This window comes from Mesocricetus auratus, unplaced genomic scaffold (assembly GCF_017639785.1).
Source record: "Mesocricetus auratus isolate SY011 unplaced genomic scaffold, BCM_Maur_2.0 Super-Scaffold_100004, whole genome shotgun sequence".
Classification (NCBI taxonomy): domain Eukaryota; kingdom Metazoa; phylum Chordata; class Mammalia; order Rodentia; family Cricetidae; genus Mesocricetus; species Mesocricetus auratus.
In genome coordinates this window covers 187,271-207,136 of record NW_024429189.1, presented here as the reverse complement: position 1 = coordinate 207,136, position 19,866 = coordinate 187,271, and the positions used below count along the sequence as shown (strand labels likewise).

Sequence of the window (19,866 nt, the reverse complement as noted above, 5' to 3'; positions counted from 1 at the left end):
GTTGTGAAAAACAAAGGAAGAAATGTAGCAATCTCTTAGTGAAAAGTTATTTTTTTCTGCTACAGCCTTGCTCAGCTCGCTGGCAAATGAAGATCTTCACCCAAGACTCTTGAGAAAGATTTATTTGGACAGGAGGAGTCCAGGAAAAGTGGTGCCTCTGCCAGGGTGGGAAAGGACAGTCCTCAACTGAACAGGCTGAGGGACTTACATAGGGCTTCTTAGGGGGGGGAGTTACCTTGGGGAGAGGTTTTTCTGCCCAGGGATTGGTTAATTTAGTGGGTCAAGGGCAGAAATGGCTCTGGTTTCAGGACCAAACTGTTTCTTTCACTGGTCCTTTTTAACCTTTTGGCTCTAGTTTTAGGGCCAGTGTGTATTTCTTTCACTGGTTCTGATTCTAGGGACAAAGTATGCTTCTTTGGCAATGGTTTCGAAGTCAGGTGATTTTCTTTGGTTCTGGGTTCAGGGATAAAGTGTTTCGCTGGCTATGGGTTCAAAGAGTGCTCAGAGATTGGTTGGTTTCTGTTGGTCAGGGGCAGAGTTGGCTCTGGAGTCAGGGACAAAGTGGGTTTCTTTGGCTGGTCCTTTTATCCTACACTTCCTTTTTTTTTTTTTTTTTTTTCTTCAGACTGGCTATTTCTGTATAGTCCTGGATATCCTGGAACTGTGCTGATCAAGCGGGTCTCAAACTGATAGAGATGCACTTGCCTCTTCTGAGTGCTGGGTTAGAGATGTGCCAAGCCACTCCCCTCCCTTTTTTTTTTTAATTTAAATAACCTGAGTCTAGTTAGTGCTGCCCATCTGCCCAGGGTACATACAGTTCATCTTGGTGGCAGAAGCTTGAGGTGGCTGGTCACATTGTGTCCACAGCCAGGAACATGAGTACTGCTGCTTGACACATGCCCCCCTTTGTATCCAGCCCAAGCCCAAGGCAGAGAAATGCTATGTCCACAGTTAGGGTGGTCCTTCCACCTCAACCCAGTCCAGAAGCTTGCTGGTAGAACTAACAGAGGTCTATTTCCATGGTGATTCTACCTTCTGTAAAGTTTACAATCAAGATAGGCCATCAGTTAGTAGACAATTTTTTTTTTTGATACAGGGCCATAAGATGACAGCTGCAGTACCACAGATAACTGAATTTCCTGTATCTGTACTGCCAGGTGATTCACCTCTTTTTTTTCTTCTTCTTCTTCCCTATTTGTTTGTTTATTTGGTACAATGTTTTTCTGTATTGTCCTGGCTATCCTGGAACTGACACTGTAGACCAGGCAGGCCTTAAATTCACAGAGATCCGCCCACCTCTGCCTTCTCAGTGCTGGGATTAAAGGTGAGGGCCATCACTGCTTGGTGGTTGTTTACCTCTTAAGGTTTGGGAATTGGAGCCTAAGTTCTGCTCAAGTACATTTTTCCTAGCCTGCTTCTCCCAAACTGCTGGCTATGCTTTTTCAGTGTCTGCTTCAGGGCAGCCAAGAGGTCCAAAAGCATCTTCAGCTGGGTATGTGCTTCCCATGGCCCACCAGAGGGCGCCCTTGGTAAGGGTAAGAATGCGCTGAAATTTGTAACAGCTTTGCTTTATGAAAGTAAGGACAAAATTAGATTTGGTTGAAGCACTTTTAATGAAAGCTGTTTAAGCCATACAGGATGCATCAAACATTGGTTTCACATCAGATACTTGCTGAGTTCTGTATTCTGTAGTTTGTGTCCTTTGAAGGGTTTCTAGTGTTAAATAGTAGTGCATCTTGCTTGCTTTTCATGGTGGCTCCTAGGTAGTCGGTTATATCAAGATGAAGCTGAGTATCTCCTCCGCCCCAGCCACAGACTGTCAGAAACTCGTCCACAAGGACGGTGAACACAAGCTTCTAGGAGAAGCGCCCAGCCACAGAAGGAGCTGCCGATGCTCTGGTGAGGAGTGGAGAATTACCTGGTCAGAATCAGTGGTGGGAACAACAAACAAGGTTTCCCATGAAGCAAGGCATCTTGACCCAGGGCAGAGAGCGCCTGATGTAAAGTAAGGGACCAAGGGGAGCGTGGGAGAGGAAGAGTGTGTCTGTTTGTGGCTGGCAACCTGAGTGTTTTAGACTTGGTTAGTGTAAGAAAAAAAGAGAAGGATATTCATGGACTGACTGACTGTGTTTTGGCTGCTGGAATCCAAAAGAGCTAGCAGAATCTGAAAGCTTTTTAGTCTCTCAAAAGAAGTTGTTGTCCACTTGTCAGGAAGGCCCAGGACCAAAGCGCCCCAGACTCAGCATCTTGTTCCTCCACTAGTCTGCAAGGCAAGTGTCGATGTCCATACGCTGCTCTGAAGAAACAGTACACTAAGGGAAACAAGGAGGCTGCAGAACATGCTAAGCTTCTGGCCAAGAGAGTGAGGAAAACCAACGGAAAACACTACTGTCAGGAGATGGGCTTCTGAGTCTGGTCAAAAAATAAGTCTTTAGGAGTAACAAATAGCCGGGCTTTGGTGGCGCACACCTTTAACCCCAGAACTAGAGGCAGAGGCATGCGGATCTCTGTGAGTTCGAGACCAGCCTGGTCTACAGAGTGAGTTCCAGGATAGATTCCAAAACAATACAGAGAAACCCTGTCTCAAAAAACCAAAAAAGAAAAAAAAAGTTAACAAATGAACCGGGCAGTGGTGGTGAACGCCTTTAGTTCCAGCACTCAGCAGGCAAAGGCTGGTGGATCTATGTAAGTTTGTGGCTAGCCTGGTCTACAACGTGAGTTCCAGGACAGCCAGGGCTGTTATACAGAGAAACCCTATCTCAAAAAACAAAACAAACAACCAAATTATCAAAAAAAGTAGCACATCTCTAGGAAGAAAATTATAGATGGGGCTTGGAGGTCACCTGAAGAAAACGGAGTGAAAACTGATGGTCTGGGGTAAACATACAGCATAAATGCAGGTGAAGACCCTGCAATGAGGACAGTGAGGCAGATCTGAGTTTGGAAACCAATTGTGCTCGTAAGATTACTACAAACAGTAAGTAGCTATCCCTTCTCTTTCAGGCGAGGAAACCAATTTAGGGAACTGAATAAAGACTTGCAAATCATGAAAGCCATGCATGAACACAGCTGTGAAGGGCTACGGCTCCAGGGGTGTAGTTTGCGGCATTGAGACTCATTTTATTTTAAATGTGTATGGGTATTTTGTCTTCGTGTATGTCTGAGAACCACATGATGTGCCAGATACTTTCTAAGGCCAGAGGCAGCATCAGATGCCCTGGAACTAGAGTTACATATGGTTGTGAGCTGACATGTAGTTGCTGGGAACTGAACCTGAGTCCTCTGGAACAGCAGCCATTTAATCACTGAGCTGTATCTCCAGCTCCAAGACGGAGTTTTGTTTGGATTGCTGTCTTACTGACTGAATGCCTGTTTCTTCTTTTGTATTCCCTGAGTAAGAAGGCACCTTCCCTCAGTGCTGTATGCCGGCCCCAGGAATAGGTGCTTAGTAAATGTGTTAGTTGCTAGGACTGCGGATATAGCTGCTTTGGGAGGGTCCTCACCTAGCATCCTTGATCAAGGCCCTGGGTTCCTTTCCTAGCCCTGCTTGAACCAGTTTTAGTGGAGCATACCTATTACCCTGACACTTGGGAGGTGGTTGCAGAGAGGTCATAACTATAAGGGAACTCTCAGCTATATAGGGAGTTTGAGGATAGCCAGCCTGAGTTGAAACTCCTGTCTCAAAAGCAAAAACTGCCGGGCGTTGGTGGCGCACGCCTTTAGTCCCAGCACTCGGGAGGCAGAGGCAGGCGGATCTCTGTGAGTTCGAGGCCAGCCTGGTCTACAAAGTGAGTTCCAGGACAGCCTCCAAAGCCACAGAGAAACCCTGTCTCGAAAAACCAAAAAAAAAAAAAAAAAAGCAAAAACCAACAAATGTTGGTTCAAGAAATACTTATCGAAGAGCTGCAGTTTGAGGTGCTGAAGAGATGGCTCAGCCGTTAAGAGCACTGCGTTTGGTTTTCAGCTCATAACCATGTCTGTCACTCCAACTCCAGGGGTTCTGGTGCCCCTTGGCCTCTGTTGACAACAGGCACGATAGCGGTGCACATAAACTCATGCATGCACACTCACATACATGTAAATAAAAATAAGTCTCTTAAAAGTTATGATTTGGTTGTTTAAAGTTCAACCAGGGAATAAGAATGTGGGTGGGGAAAGGAAATGGCTAAAGCACGAATGAGAATTAAAAAGTAGGATCTTCAAAGAGAAAAAGCAGTGATCAGGTTGGGTAAGTAATCAAAGGCGAACAAAGGCATCTGGCTTGAAGACTGGCAGTACAAGCGACAGTAAAAGCCAAATGACAATAAGATGATTCTGTGACTGAAAAAGGTCACACTCACTAGAAGTTACAAATTCCCCTTCAGTGTTTCAAGTGATCCCCCCCCCCAATGCAGCATCTCACTGTGTTGCTCAAGCTGGCCTGGAGCTTTATGGAGATGGGGCAGGCCTTCAGCTGTTGAGTTCTGAGGCTGAAGGTGTGTGTGTGCCTCCTGAAATGCACGTTTCAAAAGCAATACCACTTCTCAACCTGGCAGATTTCTGAAATGCTTAGCTGCACATGCCTGCAGCATTCCCTAACGTCAGGTCAGCAGAGACGTCTGAACACTTGCTTGACTTTAGCTCAACAGTTGATACTGAGTGCTACCGCAGAAAAGGCTCGCTTTCCGGTGACACTTCAATCTCAGCTGTGAATTCCACCTGTATAGTGGGAACAGTATTTTATTCATACCTTGATGGGTGAAAAGACTGGGGTAAAGCATTTTATACAGAAATGCAGGCTAATTGCAGGGGTGAGTGGGTCCCTTTAGAAAAGGGTCCAGGAGCCCGGGAGGTGGTGGCACGCCTTTAATCCCGGTACTCTTTTGGAAGGCAGAGGCAGGTGGATCTCTGTGAGGGTGAGGCTACAGAGTGAGTTCTAGGACAACTAGGGCAATACAGAAAAACCATGTCTCCCGAAAAACCAAAAAAAAAAAAAAAAAAAAAAAAAAAGAAATAGGTCCAGGTACAGTGAAGACTGGGGGGCGGGGGTGGGGCATAGGATGAACTTTCACAAGTGTGGGGTAGTTTCACAGGCTTTTGAGAGCTGATAACCTGGACAATTTTCGCCCAACTTCGAGTTTTACGAGAATGTATGTCTCACTGTGGAATGTCATGGTAAGGATGCATACTAGTGCAAACATGCACGAATGCACGATCATGCCTAGCATACTCTGAACACTTTTTTTTTCAACTTCTTCCTATCCCAAAGGACCATCGATGATTGCTTCCTCAATACTTCTTCCCAGATTCCCATATTTATGCCTTTCCCGGTTGATGAAGATGTAACGAACCAGTCATCTTGCTATCTAGAAGCGAGCCAAAGTTTCTCCCCTAACGAGGCTCAAAGAAGTAATCCAACTCCGGTTCTGGAAAACTCCAATCCATAGTTTTCCCCTGGCTCTGAAATCTGCCGCGGTCTCGTAACTCAAGCAGTGAAGACGTTGGCTGACCGGAGTCCACCGGCTCCCAGGAGGCGGGACCAGCTCTCTAGCTATAGGAGCCGGAGGCTGGGGCCTCAGCGAGCAGCCCATGGGCGCCAGGACCACAAGTCCCAACATGCCCTGCGGCAGCACCAAGCACAATTAGCTGGCCGCTCTCGTCCTCACTGGCCAATTGGATGGCGGTGAGGGGACCGACTCCAGTAATAGGAAGACCAGTGACAATGCAGAGGAGGCGGGCGCTTCCTCATCGCTCACCTTGAGCTCTGAAAACCTACCTTTAAAAGGTCTCGCGGAGCCGGGCTATCGCGGGCAGCGAGGCGAGAGCCCGAAAGCGCCGCGGCTTGCAGGAGAGCGGGGACGGCGGCCCGCTTGACCTCACGCAGGATGCTCTGGCGTCGCTGGGGGCGGGGCCGGGGGCGGGGCCTGGCCTCGTTGTGGAGCTGCTCGTAATCCATCATGGCGGCCTCGGGGGTCGGTGTCTGTCCCTGAGAGGCGCTGGAGCCGGAGCCGGTTGCAGGGTCCTGCGGCTACGGAGCCCTTCCGCGGCACACACCCCTGTGGCTGGAGAAGCCGGGTCCCTCGGCAGAGCCGGGGATGTGACGGCTTGGCGGCGGCGGCGGCGGCAGAGTCCGGGGCCGGGGGAGGGGTCTCTCGGGTAGACCCCTGGCTCGGCGGTCGCAGCTGAGGCGCCGGGCCTCCTCCCGTGGCCGCCTCCCGGTTCGGAACCGCGGGAGTCCTTCGTTCCTTCACAGCTCTGCTCTGGCTCTGGGACACCCAGGGTGGTCTCAGTTTCAACCCACCTGGGACACTCAGTTTCCTGAGGCGTGGAGGAGCGTCGCCCCCGAGTAAGCCGCCCGCGCCCCAACCTGGGGAAGTCTCTCTCTCTCACCCCGAGGCCGCGCTTCGCTCGATTCCCACCCCAAGTTTGACCGCGGAGCCACTCATTCAGATCATTTCTCTGCTGTCAAGAGGTCTCCACGGTCCTCCCAGATTGCTTCCGCCGGCCTCCGATGTCCTGACTTCTTCCAATGTCACCCACAGCCCCATTGGTCTCAGTGCAGCCCAAAACTTTAATGCAAAGGAAAAGTCTGGATTGGTTTCACAGGCCTTTTAAAAAGCGGACTTAGAAGTTGCTGGCCATGCATTCCTTCTCGGCAGTGTGGAGAGCAAGCTCTGCTGGTTGAGGTCTGTGTGACCCGTGTCATTTTCCGGAGACCAGGGCAGGGAACAGAGAGCGGCAGGAAATTTGTTGGAGCGAGAGAGAGATAGGGGGCTGGTGACTTCCACAGGAAAAGTTGCAGAGAAGCGTCCAAGACGTTCAACGTTTGCAGCACGCTGGGGAGTTGAAGTGACTTTTAGTACTGTTGAGCCTTTTCAGACTTCCCTGTGAATAAATATTTCTATCCAAAATTCGCCTCTTGCAAAGGAACAGTCCTCAGCCCGCAAAATAGACCGAGTCAAGAAGCTTTTGGGTAGCGTTGCGATTACATGACTTCCAATTAATTAACTTGGAAAAAGAATTCCAGACTCCTGTTTACATGTGCGAACCTCAACCTTTCTCCTGGAAGTTGTCTTTCTGTGACTGACCCCAGTTACTGCCGTGGAGTCAGTGGTGTGAAGTTCTGGGTACATACTGTTTCCTGCTAGTCCCCACGAACCGTTCTGGAAGATCTTGAACCCTCTCCTGGAAAGGGGTGCTTATCATTGCTTTATGGGGCAGCAGCCTGGAAAAGTTCTTGGGGACCAAAGAAGGCCTAGTTTGCCGGCCCTTCATTTTATCAAGGGGGCAGGGAAGAGGGACTCATCGCGGCATGGGGGTCCACACTGCAACGTGTTCGTGGAACACGGTGAGTGCTTCCCAGGTTTCTGATCATTGTTTTCCCTTATGCATCAAAAGGACTGTATGAAACAATACTTGCGTCAGTTCCTGCTAGATCTGCTTAGCGTTTTTGCTGCTGTAGTTATTAGTTTCTTTCTCTGGTGGAGCACTTCTTTACATAAGAAAACTATGACTGTTTAGTCTGCTTGAGCTGCTGTTTCTAGCCAGGGCCCACTTCAGGTTCATTGTTGACGTGGGACAAGTCCTTTTACTGTTGGGGCCTGCATCCTGTGGGGAAGGGGACAGGACTTAGGTGGTTTTGAAGCCTCCATACTTCTTCCCATCTGCTCTCCCTAGAAGTTGGGACTCTGCTGTTGTGCATGGGTTTCTTTCTTTTCTTTTCTTTTTCTTTTTTTTTTTTTTTTTTTGGTGTTTTTTTTTCGTGAAGGGGTTTCCCCAGTGTTAACAGTCCAGGCCATCCTGGAACTCACTTTGTAGACCAGAGAGATCCGCCTGCCTCTGCCTCTGGGGCTAAAGGTGTGCGCCACCACCACCCGGTAAGTATGTTGTTTTTTTTTTTTTTTTTTTTTACTGCCTGTTTATGGAGCACTTGTACTGTGTCCTCAAAGTGGTTTGTGCCCTTTCTGAAAGGTTCTAATGAACCTAACTGATACTATCTTTTGACCTTCTCAATTATGAGCAGGACTTAAATTCTCACTGTGGAGCAAGGTAGGAAACTTGAGTGTGGAAACAGCGTGCCCCCTGAACTGAGGACCGTTCTGTTACTTTAAGGAGTAGCCCTGTCCTCATTGATGGAGCTTTCTTCCCCCTCATCTCTCCCTGCCTAGTTGACTTTGACATTTTTATGAACCTAATTGGTTCATAAGGCTGACAGTACATGTCGTGTTGTTGGCTGACAGTTGAAGTCACATTAGACTAACCTGTTGCAGGAGGCCAGCCGGGAGCTAGTTAGAGTCCTGGTTGTTACTGTGGTAGTGTTGTTTTTCAAACTGTATACTTAATATCAAAATACCGATTGAGCCATCATGTTGTATAAGCAAATGTAGCCTATGCAAGGGTCTCCTATACTTTGAAATTCAGTCATAAATACTTTTTTTTTGTTTTTGTTTTACGAGACAGGGTTTCTCTGTATGTTTTGGAGGCTATCGGTCCAGCCTGGCCTCGAACTCACAGAGATCCGCCTGCCTCTGCCTCCCGAGTGCTGGGATTAAAGGCATTAAAGGCGTGCGCCACCACCGAATAAATACTTTTTAACAATAGGTGACTTCTATAAACAATGGCTGCTTTTGGGTGAACTTACATTTGGTAATTGAAGTTTGCTTTTTTTTTTTAAAGTTTAGTTTGTTTTATGTGTATGAGTATTTTGCCTGGGTGTGTATATGCACCATGTGTGTGTCTGGTACCTACAGAGGTCAGGAGAGGATGTTGGATCCCCTGGAACTGGAGTTACAGATGGTCATGAGCCACAGTGTAGATGCAGGGAATTGAACCTGGGTTTGCTCTTACCTGTAGAACTGTGTCTCCAGTACCTCTTTTTTGTTGTTGTTGGTAGTTTTTCCTTTTATCTATTTATTTCCTTTTATTTATTCTATTTATTTAATTTATTGTTTGTTTTTTTTGAGACAGGGTTTCTTTGGCTGTCCTAAACTCACTCTGGAGACCAGGCTGGCCTTGAATTTATAGAGATCCACCTATCTCTGCTGGGATTAAAGGCGAGTGCCACTACCTGGCATATTTAAAAAGTTTTTATGTGTTTGTGCCTTGTCTGCATGTATGTTTGTGTACTACATGTATGCAGGGCCTGTGGAGCCCAGAAGAAGGCATTAGAAACCCTGGAACTGGAGTTACAGGTAGTTGTGAGCCCCATGTGGGCTTCTGGGAATCAAACCCTGGTCCTCTGGAAGAGCAGCCAGTGCTCTTAATCTCTAAGCCACTTCTCTAGCTCCTTTTTCCCCCTCGTAATTATTTTTAATGATGTGTATGTCTGTGGGTATGTGCACATAAGTGCAGGTGCCTGTGGAGGCCAGAGACATCAGCTCATCCTTGAAGCTGCAAAGCAGTGCATGCTCTTGACTGCTAAGTCATCTCTCTAGCCATTTCTCACATGAAAGTACTTCAACTCAAGTAAGTGTGGGTAACTTGGTTCTATTCTACCTGGAGTCATTAGTTCTTTTTAGCATTCACACATTAGACAAGTGTGACTATTTGTTAAGATACTTCAGATTTACAACTTTGGTTTTCTTTTTTTTTTTTTTCTTTTTTTTTCCAGACAGGGTTTCTCTATTGTTTTGGAGGCTGTCCTGGAACTCGCTCTGTAGACCAAACTGGCCTTGAACTCACAGAGATCCACCTGCCTCTACCTCCCGAGTGCTGTTTTATTTATTTATTTATTTATTTATTTATTTATTTATTTATTTTTTTTGGTTTTTCGAGACAGGGTTTCTCTGTGGCTTTGGAGGCTGTCCTGGAACTCACTTTGTAGACCAGGCTGGCCTCGAACACACAGAGATCCGCCTGCCTCTGCCTCCCGAGTGCTGGGATTAAAGGCGTGCGCCACCAACGCCCGGCGTGCTGTTTTATTTTTAAACAGTCTTATTTTATTTTTTTGAGACAGGGTTTCTCTGTAGCTTTGGAGGCTATCCTGGAACTAGCTTAGTAGATAGACCAGACTGGCCTCAAACTCACAGAGATCCATCTGTCTCTGCCTCCCGAGAGCTATCACCGCCCGGCTCAAATTCACAACTGAAAACATTATTATCTGGTGATGATGATGTAGCTTCAGATAGTGAAAGTTGGTGGAAAGTTCTGGCTAAACTGAAAACATGGCTACCAGTGACCTAGGAAACTCACACCCAGGAATCCTAGCCTAGGTGTCTCTGATACATTTCAGGGGTTCTGAGGGAAGATGGAGTCTTATGTAGTTTAGGTGGGCCTCTAACTCAGTATGTGGAAGAAAATGACCTTGAACTGTTTGATCCTGTTGTCTCTACTTCTCAAGTGTTGAGATTGTAGGTGCTTCTAACCTGCCTTCATCCTTTTGTGTGTGTATGTAAAAGTAAACTTTATTAGTTGGGTGTTAGTGGTGCACTCTTTTAATCCCAGTACTCAGGAAGCAGAAGCAGGAGAATCTCTGTGAGTTTGAGGCCAGTTTGGTCTGTAAGTCAAGTTCCAGGACAGCTAGGGCTGTTACACAGAAATCCTGTCTCAAAAAAATCAAGCAAGAAAACAAAGTTTATTTGTTATTATTGTGTGCATTGGAGTGTATGTGTGTATGTAGGTGGGTCAGAGGACAGCTTTGGGGAGTCAGTTGTCTCCTACCTTTTCATGGGTTCCAGGAGTCAATTCAGGTTGTCAGGTTTGCTTGGCAAGTTTGTTCAACCCATCATGCCGACCTATGTCTGTACATATCCTTCTGATGCTATGAGATGTAGTGGGAATGTGTATAAACCTCTTTGCTGTATACTAAGTGAGACAATGTCCCTGGTAACAACACTGGAGCAACTGTTTGCATGGTCACCTGAACAGTCACTTTTTAATTTTTCTTTTTTCTATTTTGGTCTGTCATTTTTAGTTGAAATTGTAACTGATAGACTATGGTTATTCGGATTAAAATTTGTCATTCCTTTTCAAGCTGGTTTTAGAGAATTTTTTATTGCCACCATGATGTTTATAGTGTAGGCAGGGAACCAGCATTTTCTTCCTTCCTTTCTTCCTCCTTCCTTCCTTCCTTCCTTCTTTCCTTTTATTTACCTATGCGTCTTTTTTCCCCTCATTCCCCTTCCTTCCTCCCTTTTCCCCTTCCCCTGCCTCTCAGTATCCCAATTTACTCAGGAGATCTTGTCTTTTTCCCCTTCCCAGGTGGATCCACGTATGTCTCACTTAGGGTCCTCTATGTTCTCTGGGGTTGTGACCTGTAGGCTGGTTGTCCTTTGCTTTATGTCTAATGTCCACTTATGAGTGAGTACATGTTACGTTTGTCTTTCTGGGTCTGGGTTACCTCACTCAGGATGACTTTTTGTAGTTCTGTCGATTTGCCTGCAGATTTCAGGATGTCATTTTTTTTTTTAAATCACTGAGTAGTACTCCATTCTGTAAATGTACCACGTTTTCCTTATCCATTCTTCAGTTGAGGGACATTTAGGTTGTTTCCAGGTCCTGGTTATTCTGAATAATGCTGCTATGAACATAGTTGAGCAAGTGTCCTTGAGGTGTAAATGTGCCTCCTGTGGGGTATATGCCCAAAAGTAGTATTGCTGGTCTTGAGGTAGATTGAGTCCCAATTTTCTGAGAAACTGCCATACTGATTTCCAAAGTGGCTGCACAAATTTGCACTCCCACCAGCAATGGAGGCCTGGAGCCAGCATTTTATAAGGGATTAGTAGATCAGTATGTGATACACACACACACACACACACACACACACACACACACTGAGAGGTGCCTTCAGACTTCAAGGTGAGGAAGTAGTTTTCAGTGTCCCATTAAAGAAGAGTGTCGACTTAAGATTCCACAAGGCAGGTAGCCTTTGAGAAGTGTCAGGGAAGAGCCATGGATATCAACCGAGTTTATTTGTTTGGGAGGAAACTTATTTATTTATTTATTCTAAAATAAAAAAAAGCTTAATTTTGCATGAATAAATGGGTATATTTAAAATTTTCAACTTTGGTTTCTAAAATAGGCAGTATTTGCGATAAGCTATATAAACTAAAGGTCTTTGGGCCATCATTGATTTTTCTAAAAATGTAAAGAGGATTGGGATTAAAAAGTACAGACCTTGGTCAGTGTGGTGGTACATACTTTTAATCCCAGGTTAGCAGATCTCTGTGGGTTCAAGGCCAACCTGTTCTACATAGGGAGTTCCAGGTCAGCCAGAGCTACACAGTCAGACCTTGTCTGAAATAAAATAAAATACATGGGTATGTCATTGTGGGAAGTGTATTCCAGGCACACAAGGATGCTTTCTGCAGACATGCTTCTGTTTGTCTGTGTGTGTTACTGCTTGGGCTTGAATGTGTCATGTGTGCATGTGGAAGTCAGAAGACAACTTCACATACTCACTTCGCTTTCATCCCTTAAGAGGGCATTGGAGATGAAACTCAAGTCATCAGACATGTGCTACCATCTATTGTAGGGGGAAATTTTTTTAAAAAGAAATTACAGTAGTTTTTTTTTTTTTTTTTGGTTTTTCGAGACAGGGTTTCTCTGTGGCTTTGGAGCCTGTCCTGGAACTCGCTTGGTAGTCCAGGCTGGTCTCGAACTCACAGAGATCCGCCTGCCTCTGCCTCCCGAGTGCTGGGATTAAAGGCGTGCGCCACCAATGCCCGGCTCAAGAAATTACAGTAGTTTTAATTAGTCTTAATGTTTTTAGACCTTGAAACGAAGCTTGACTATGTGGGGGAAGGGATGGTTTGTTTTTAAGATTAATACAACAGTTAAACTAGCCAAACCCACTTTAAAGGTGAAGGAAGGAGAGAATGGGAGGAAGAAGTTGAGGAAAAAGGGGGATAGAATGAAAACACAAATTATTAGTATCAGGAATACACTAAGGCATTAAGGATGGCATGTGGCTCAGGTGGCAGAGTGCTTGCCTAGCATTCATGAAGCTCTGGGTTCCATCCCCAGCACTGCATAACCCAGGAATGATGACTCACATCTGTAATCCCAACACCAGGAATATGGAGCAGGAGGATCAGAAGTCCAGGGTCTGGTCCACATGGGACCTGTCTCAAAACAAAAACAAAATGGAAGGGAACACACTGGGAAAGACACCCCCAGAATATTGCTAGGTGTGTAAATCCTGAACCGCTGAGGAGAGAAGGAACAATCTTCCCAAGAACTCAACCCCACTCTCATGAGCAGACACTAGCTCGCTCTCTTGCTCAGTCCACGTAATAGTATTCTTATTTAACAAGATTGAAGGCTGGAGAGACAACTCAGAAGTTAAGAGAACTTGTTCTCACAGAGGATGAAGGTTTGATTCCCTGTGTCACAAGGTGGCTCATAACTGTCCATAACTCCACTTTCAAGAGATTCAACACCCTCTCTGACCTCCTCAGAAACCAGGCAAAATAAATAAATAAATAAATAAAAATAAGATTTAAGGAAAGAAAACACCTGGAAGAAAGAAGCTCTCTCTCGTGGCACACGCCTTTAATCCCAGCATTTGGGATGCACAGGCAGGTGGGTGTCGGTGAATTTGAAGCCAGCCTGGTCTACAGAGCGAGTTCTACGGCATCCAGAGCTGCACAGAGAAACCCTGTCTCAAAAAAAACCAAACAAACAAAAAACCAAACAAACAAAAAAACCAAAAGAATCCCCCTTTTTATATGGATGTTTTCCCTACACGTATGTGTGTGTACCACATGTGTGCAGTGCCTGTGGACGCAAAAAAAAAAAAAGAGTGTCAGATCTTTTGAGATACCATATGGATGCTGGGAACCAAACTTAGGTCCTCTGAAGGGTAGCCAGTGCTTTTAACTGGCGAGACATCTCTGCAGCCCCTAGCTACCTTTCTGTTTTGAAATAATTCACTTGTTGATTTAGTTAGCACACAAAAGAATGTACATGTCGCAGCTGTGAAGGGAGGGGGCATGGGGGTGTTTCCCTAGAGAAAGTAGTACAGCTTTGCTCTGCTCAGGTGGGAATACCTCACAGCAAACTTCACATGAGACTTATTGGAAGGCTGGCTGCCTCTGCTTAGGTGGTCGAGAAGCAGCATCGAATGAGCAGAATGCAGGGCTCATATGGGGTTTCTCGGGAGAGGGGTGGAGCTCTCCAGGGTAGAGATTTTTAGGCTGAGGATTCGTGGGATTTCAAGTACTGAGTTTGGGGCAAGCTGGGGAATTTGGTGGACATTCATGTCCTTGGCTTTGGTCTCAGGGTCAAGGTGTTCTTTCCCTGACCATTTTTCCTTACATTTATGATGGGTCCATCTTGTTTGTTGTCATGGCATCCTTATTTTTAACAGTCTCATTTAATTATCTTTTTGGGGGGGGTCTGCATGAAAAATCATGTGTACTCAAAGGTCATGAGAAGGTTTTAACACTTTACAGTTTGCTTGGAATGAGTTTTGATCTTTATTGGTGTTTGTCCCCTCCCCCCTTCTTCCATTTTGACTTCTCTCTGTCATTGAAAAAAAATCTTGCTATGCTAGGCTTGGGGGTGGCTCAGTGAGTAGTACATCACTTTCTGCTCAATTGTGAGGACAGGAATTCATATGAAACCCACGGTACTCAGGAAGCAGAGATAGGGGATCCCTGGGTCAGCTGGCTAGCTAGACTGAGTCCCAGAGCTCTGGGTGTCAGGGAGAGGCCCTGCCTCAGTGTGTACAACAGAGAGTGATGTAGATGCCTGGTACCAGTCTCTGACCTCTGTGTGCATGCACACTCTACACACATACACATGCAGAGAGCATCACTGCCGAGTGAATCTGGTAGCCATGTGTGTGGGTCTGTCAGGGAACTCTATATTTTTTTAATTCACTGCAGGAAATTCCTCTGTGTCATCAACATCACCTGTGTCCTGTAGCTTTAAAATAAATCTTAGTATCTGGTAGATGAAAGCATCCATCTCTGTTCTCAAACATTGGCTTGGCTTGCTTTTTTGTATTTCGATGCACATTTTAGAATCAGTTCTATCATTTTTAGATCCAATTAAAACACACAAAGGTTTTCTTCTAGGGTTGCATTGGGTTTATTGATTACTTTGTCTTAGCAACAGCAGACTGCTTGGGGAGGCCCCCTCTCCCTTAGTGCAAAGCTCAGTGCCCAGTATATTTTTGCAGTTTTCAGCTGCTGCTTCTTTGACTTTTTTTTTTGGTTATCATATGTCTTTTATTGAAGTATTTTCTCTTGTTGCTTCTTAACTAGCTGGGCACTCCACTACACCACTGTTGCTGTCATGAGGGTGGCAGCCATCACATTGCAGGCCACAGACTGTACAGTACCCAGGATCTCTTTAATGGTTCTAGAAAGTTCTCTGGCTAAAGATCGGTGTCACATCTGCCAGACATTGCCAACAATCTCATCAAAAGTGATGTTTCCACTGTGTTTAATGTTCTTCTGCTTCTTTCTGTCTCGTGGTGGCTCCTTGAGGGCCTTAATGATCAGGGCGGAGGCAGAGGGCACCACCTCAATCTGGGCCTGTCTGTTCTGGATGGTCAGCTTCACCGTGATCCTCAGGCCTTTCTAGTCACCAGTTGCCTTGGCAATGTCGTCACCAACTTTCTTCAGGGACAGACCCAGGGGACCGATCTTGGGGGCCAAGGCGGACGTGGCGCCGACCTCACCTCTGGTGCACCTCAAGTACACGACTTTGACCTCATTGGGGTCGAACTTGGGCGGCATGGTGGAGGCGGCTGGTGCCGGATGAACCCGGATTCGGGACGACCGAGGAAAGTTGCACCGTTGCCTCCTCCGAGCTGAAAGCCGAAAAGCAATCTTTGACTTTTTTAAATGTTCTGTTTTCCTTTGAATTCAATCCTTGGTCTTGATGATGGGGATCCTGATTGTGTGTTTTTGTATGCCAAGAACCCCCCCCTTTTGCAAACTAGGTGCTCAGCACATATGGAATGAGAGTTTACTTTGTGTTGGACACTATGTGTGTGTCTGAGATAACATCGGGGAACAAAAGTATCAGTTAGTGATGGTTCTTTGTGATCAGTTGACTAGCTTAGGAACCACCTTCTGCTTGGGGAAATGATTCTTGCCTTAGGCAGGGCTACTTACTATATTTGATTTTCATTGTTCAGCAGAGCAGATGCCTGCTTAGTTCAGCAGTACCTTTATCTTGCTGATAGTGAGTGCTAGCGGCCTCTAACTTAACTTGGGTAACCTTTTTTCTTTGTCTGTTTTCTCCCCTTGGAAATAACTAACAAGTTTATTTTGTTTGAGACAAAGTCTTTTTTTTTATTACTTTAATTTTTTTTTCTTTTTTAGTTTTACAAGACAGGGTTTCCCCGTGGTTTTGGAGACTGTCCTGGAACTCACTATGGAGACCAGGCTGGCCTCGAACTCGCGGAGATCCACCTGCCTCTGCCTCCCGGGAGCTGGGATTAAAGGCGTGCGCCACCACCGCCCGGCTATTACTTTAATTTTTAAATAGCTTGCTTCACATGTCAATCTCAGTTCCCTCTCCCTCCTCTCCTCCTATACCCTGCTCCCCATCATCCCCTGAGACAGAGTCTTGGAACTCAATAGGTAACTGAGAATGACCAGGCATAGACATTCAAGGTCTACCAGTTGAGCCACATCCTCAGCCCACAAGGGTTCCCAAGTGCTGTTTCTTTCCCCAAGTTTGTGCACTGCAGTTTGCTCTGTTTAGAGTGCTGCTGGAGAGAGAAGGATGCCCTGAGCCTTTCCTTCCCTGTGGGCATCTGCATGTTTTAGAGCCTTTCCCCATCCTTGACAGGCCTCAGATGTCAGGGGGTCCAGTCATCTCAAGATGGACAGAGAGCTGAAATTATAGGCCAGGTCTTTTCCTCTTTGTCATCTGTTCTTAAGGGAATGAAGGCTGGTGTGCTCTGTGAGTTCCTTCCTGCAGCCCTGCAGTCCTGCTAAGAGTGTGACTTTTTCCTGTCTTCAGGTTAATTGGCATTCAAGTTTTATATTAAGTTTAAATCTGGGATGTCCCATCCTGAGAAGGCTCATGTGTAAAGGCTTTGCTGCCAGTAATGGGGCTTTGGATCATGATTGATGGGTTCATGTTGACTATCAGCAGGTGGTGGAGATTATGGGAGGTGGGGCCAGACTGAAGTGAGTAGGTTCTCATATATACCTTTGAAGGATGTGTCTTGTCCCTGACCTCTTGTCTGTGTCCTCTGTCACATGCTGCTGCCAAGTACTCTGCACTCCATTTCAAGACTGAACCCCTGAAACTGTGAGACAAAATCAGTCTTTTCGCCATTGAGAACATATTTTGTTCTTGTCTCAGTAATGAAAAGTGTAAATATAGTAAATATATAGACAGATTAAATGAGAAATCATATAGAATTCCCCAAGAGTTCACCCTTTTTTATGAATATGTGTATGTGGTGTCCTTGTGTATGTTTGTACTTGTGTGTGGAGGCCTGGGGCTGACTCTGGAGCTCTCAGCACTCTCCACTTCATAAATTAAGGCAAGGTCTCTTACTGGTGCCCGGAACTTGCTGATTTGGCTAGTCTAGCCAGCCAGCTTGCCCAGGGATCCTCTATTTCCAATTTCTGCTACCAGATGTATTGGGGATCACAGGGAGGCTGCCACACCCACTCAGCTTTTATGCAGGTTCTAGGAATCTAAACTCAGGTCCTCATGCTTGAGCAGTAAGCACTTTGTCTGCTAAGCTATCTATCTATCTATCTATCTATCTATCTATCTATCTATCTATCTATCTATCATGTATACAGTGCTCTGCCTGCATGTATGCCTGCACACCAGGAGAGGGCACCAGATCTCAATATAGATGATAGTGACCCACCATGTGGGAGCTGGGAGTTGAATTCAGGACCTCTGGAAGAGCAGCCAGTGCTCTTAACTTCTGAGCCATCTCTCTACCTCCTTATTTTGCTTTTTGAGGGCAAGAAAATAGCCAGTAGATATCCTAAATAGAGAAAGTGGCTTTCTAGTGGAGCCAATATAGGAGTACAGTTGTCTTGGTTGCTTCTGGGTATAGTTTGCCTCCTGTACAAACTGTGAGTATGAGTTTACAGCAGATACTACGTTGTATCTATTAAAATAAAAGTCATTTGTGGCACATTGATTTTGATGAGAAAGGGAGGTGGCCATCCAGTGTCAGAAGGTTAGCCCGACAGCTCCCAGGTCTGCGCTGATGTGGAGATGTGTTTCCTCTCTCCTGTGGTGGGACGCTGAACTCTTTCCTGTCTCTCTTCCTGGGTGCTGGGCTTGCAGGTGTGCTGTCACTCCCAGCATGCTTTTTGAGAATGGAATAAGAACTTTTGAAAATGATTACAACAGTTCGATGAGGGGGTATTGTCATTTAGTGAAAATGTTGTATGTTGTAATGTTCTGTGGTCTTCGTTTTTTGGTTGAGCTCTGATGATTCTAACTCTTTGGTGGTTAGTTATGTGGTATGGAACAAATGTATCCTATTTATGCTCTTCTTTTTAAAAAATATTTTATTTATTTATTATGTATACAATCTTCTGCCTGCATGCCAGCAGAGGGCATCAGAGCTCATTCAGGGTGGTTGTGAGCCACCATGTGGTTGCCAGGAATTGAACTCAGGACCTTTGGAAGAACAGTCAGTGCTCTTAACTGCTGAGCCATCTCTGCAGCCCCTATTTATGCTCTTCTAATGTCTAATTTTATGTGCCTTACCAAATTTCATAACTGTAAGATCACAATTTGTAATTTAAGACCGTTGTTTTACAAGCTTTACAGTAGTTTGAAATTCTATTTTAAAACTGAGTTGAATAGTGTATTTTCTGACTTAAGGTACAAAATACAGTACAATGTGTGTTCTGAGCTGCTTGTTCTTCTCCACTGCCAGACTTTTGTCCCACCCCTCTGCAAAGCCAACTCTGTAGTTCTTTTAAAAATATTTATTCGTTGTGTGTGTGAGTGTGCCTGTACCATAGCACACATGTGGAGATCAGAGTTGGCCCTCCTTTCTGTCATGTGAGTTCCAAATCTGGGCAGCAAGCACTGTTACCCTCTGAGCTCATCTTCCTTATTTATTTTGCATTTTTTCATTCATTTTTATTTTATGTGTATGGATGTTTTGCTTGCATGTAATCCTTGTGCACCACATGGGTGCAATGCCCATGGCGGCCAGCAGAGGGTAGCAAATCCCCTGGAACGGGACTTGATTTTGTGGGTGCTGGGAACTGAATCCCTGGTTCTCTGCAAGAGCAGCCAGTGCTTTTAATGGCTGAGCTGTCTCTTCAGCTACTATTTTCCTTTTCCTAATGACTGCATTGTGTCCCATCACCTGGAAGTATCATTGTCTTTTCCACCAGTCCCTGATTTGAGTTTTCAGTCGTTAGCTATTACACAATGATGCAAAAATACCCTTACATGTGTTATTTCGTGTCTGGGCAGCTGTATCTGTGGGAGACATTACTGAAAGCAGGAGTGCTGAACTATAAGGAGCATATCCACATGCCATTTCTACTAGCTGGTGAATGGCTACTAATGCCATATTGCTAGATGCTGTTATCAAATTTCTGTCCACGAAAGTTCTTGTTTATGCTCCCACCGTGTGGTGTGTGTGTGTGTGTGTGTGTTGACAAAGCTTGGCAACAGGCTGCTGACTGGCTGTGCACTCTAACCAGGTGTGCAGGACACAGTGTCTGTGGTTTTAGCCAGCAGCTCCCCAATAAGGCTGACACGCATGTCTGTCTCACCTTACCAGTCACCCTGTGCAGTGGATGTTTGAGCAGGAGCCTGTGCTGGCTTCCTGGTTGTCTCATCCCCTCTGCTGCCTCATGTCCCTCACTCCAGGGAGCTCCCCCATGTCTAGGTCCAGGGGGCAATGGCTGCACTTTTGGCCCTGCTGTCTGTGAGGATTCTCTCTGGAGCTGGGAAGACATGTTTTTAGATCTTGTCACT

General features: G+C 45.8%; 1 protein-coding gene and 1 pseudogene across 1 annotated transcript in view; one reads left to right on the top strand and one right to left on the bottom strand.

Annotated features, from left to right (window-relative positions):
- The first annotated feature begins 6,800 nt into the window (after positions 1 to 6,800).
- Positions 6,801 to 19,866, top strand: part of Abl1 (ABL proto-oncogene 1, non-receptor tyrosine kinase) — a 107,726-nt gene continuing 94,660 nt past the window's right edge. Inside the window, exon 1 of the mRNA XM_005085519.4 lies at positions 6,801 to 7,327. Within this exon, the coding sequence (XP_005085576.1) occupies positions 7,192 to 7,327 (136 nt within the window). The 5' untranslated portion in view covers positions 6,801 to 7,191. The remainder of the gene's footprint in view (positions 7,328 to 19,866) is intronic.
- Positions 15,181 to 15,753, bottom strand: LOC106022461 (annotated as a pseudogene).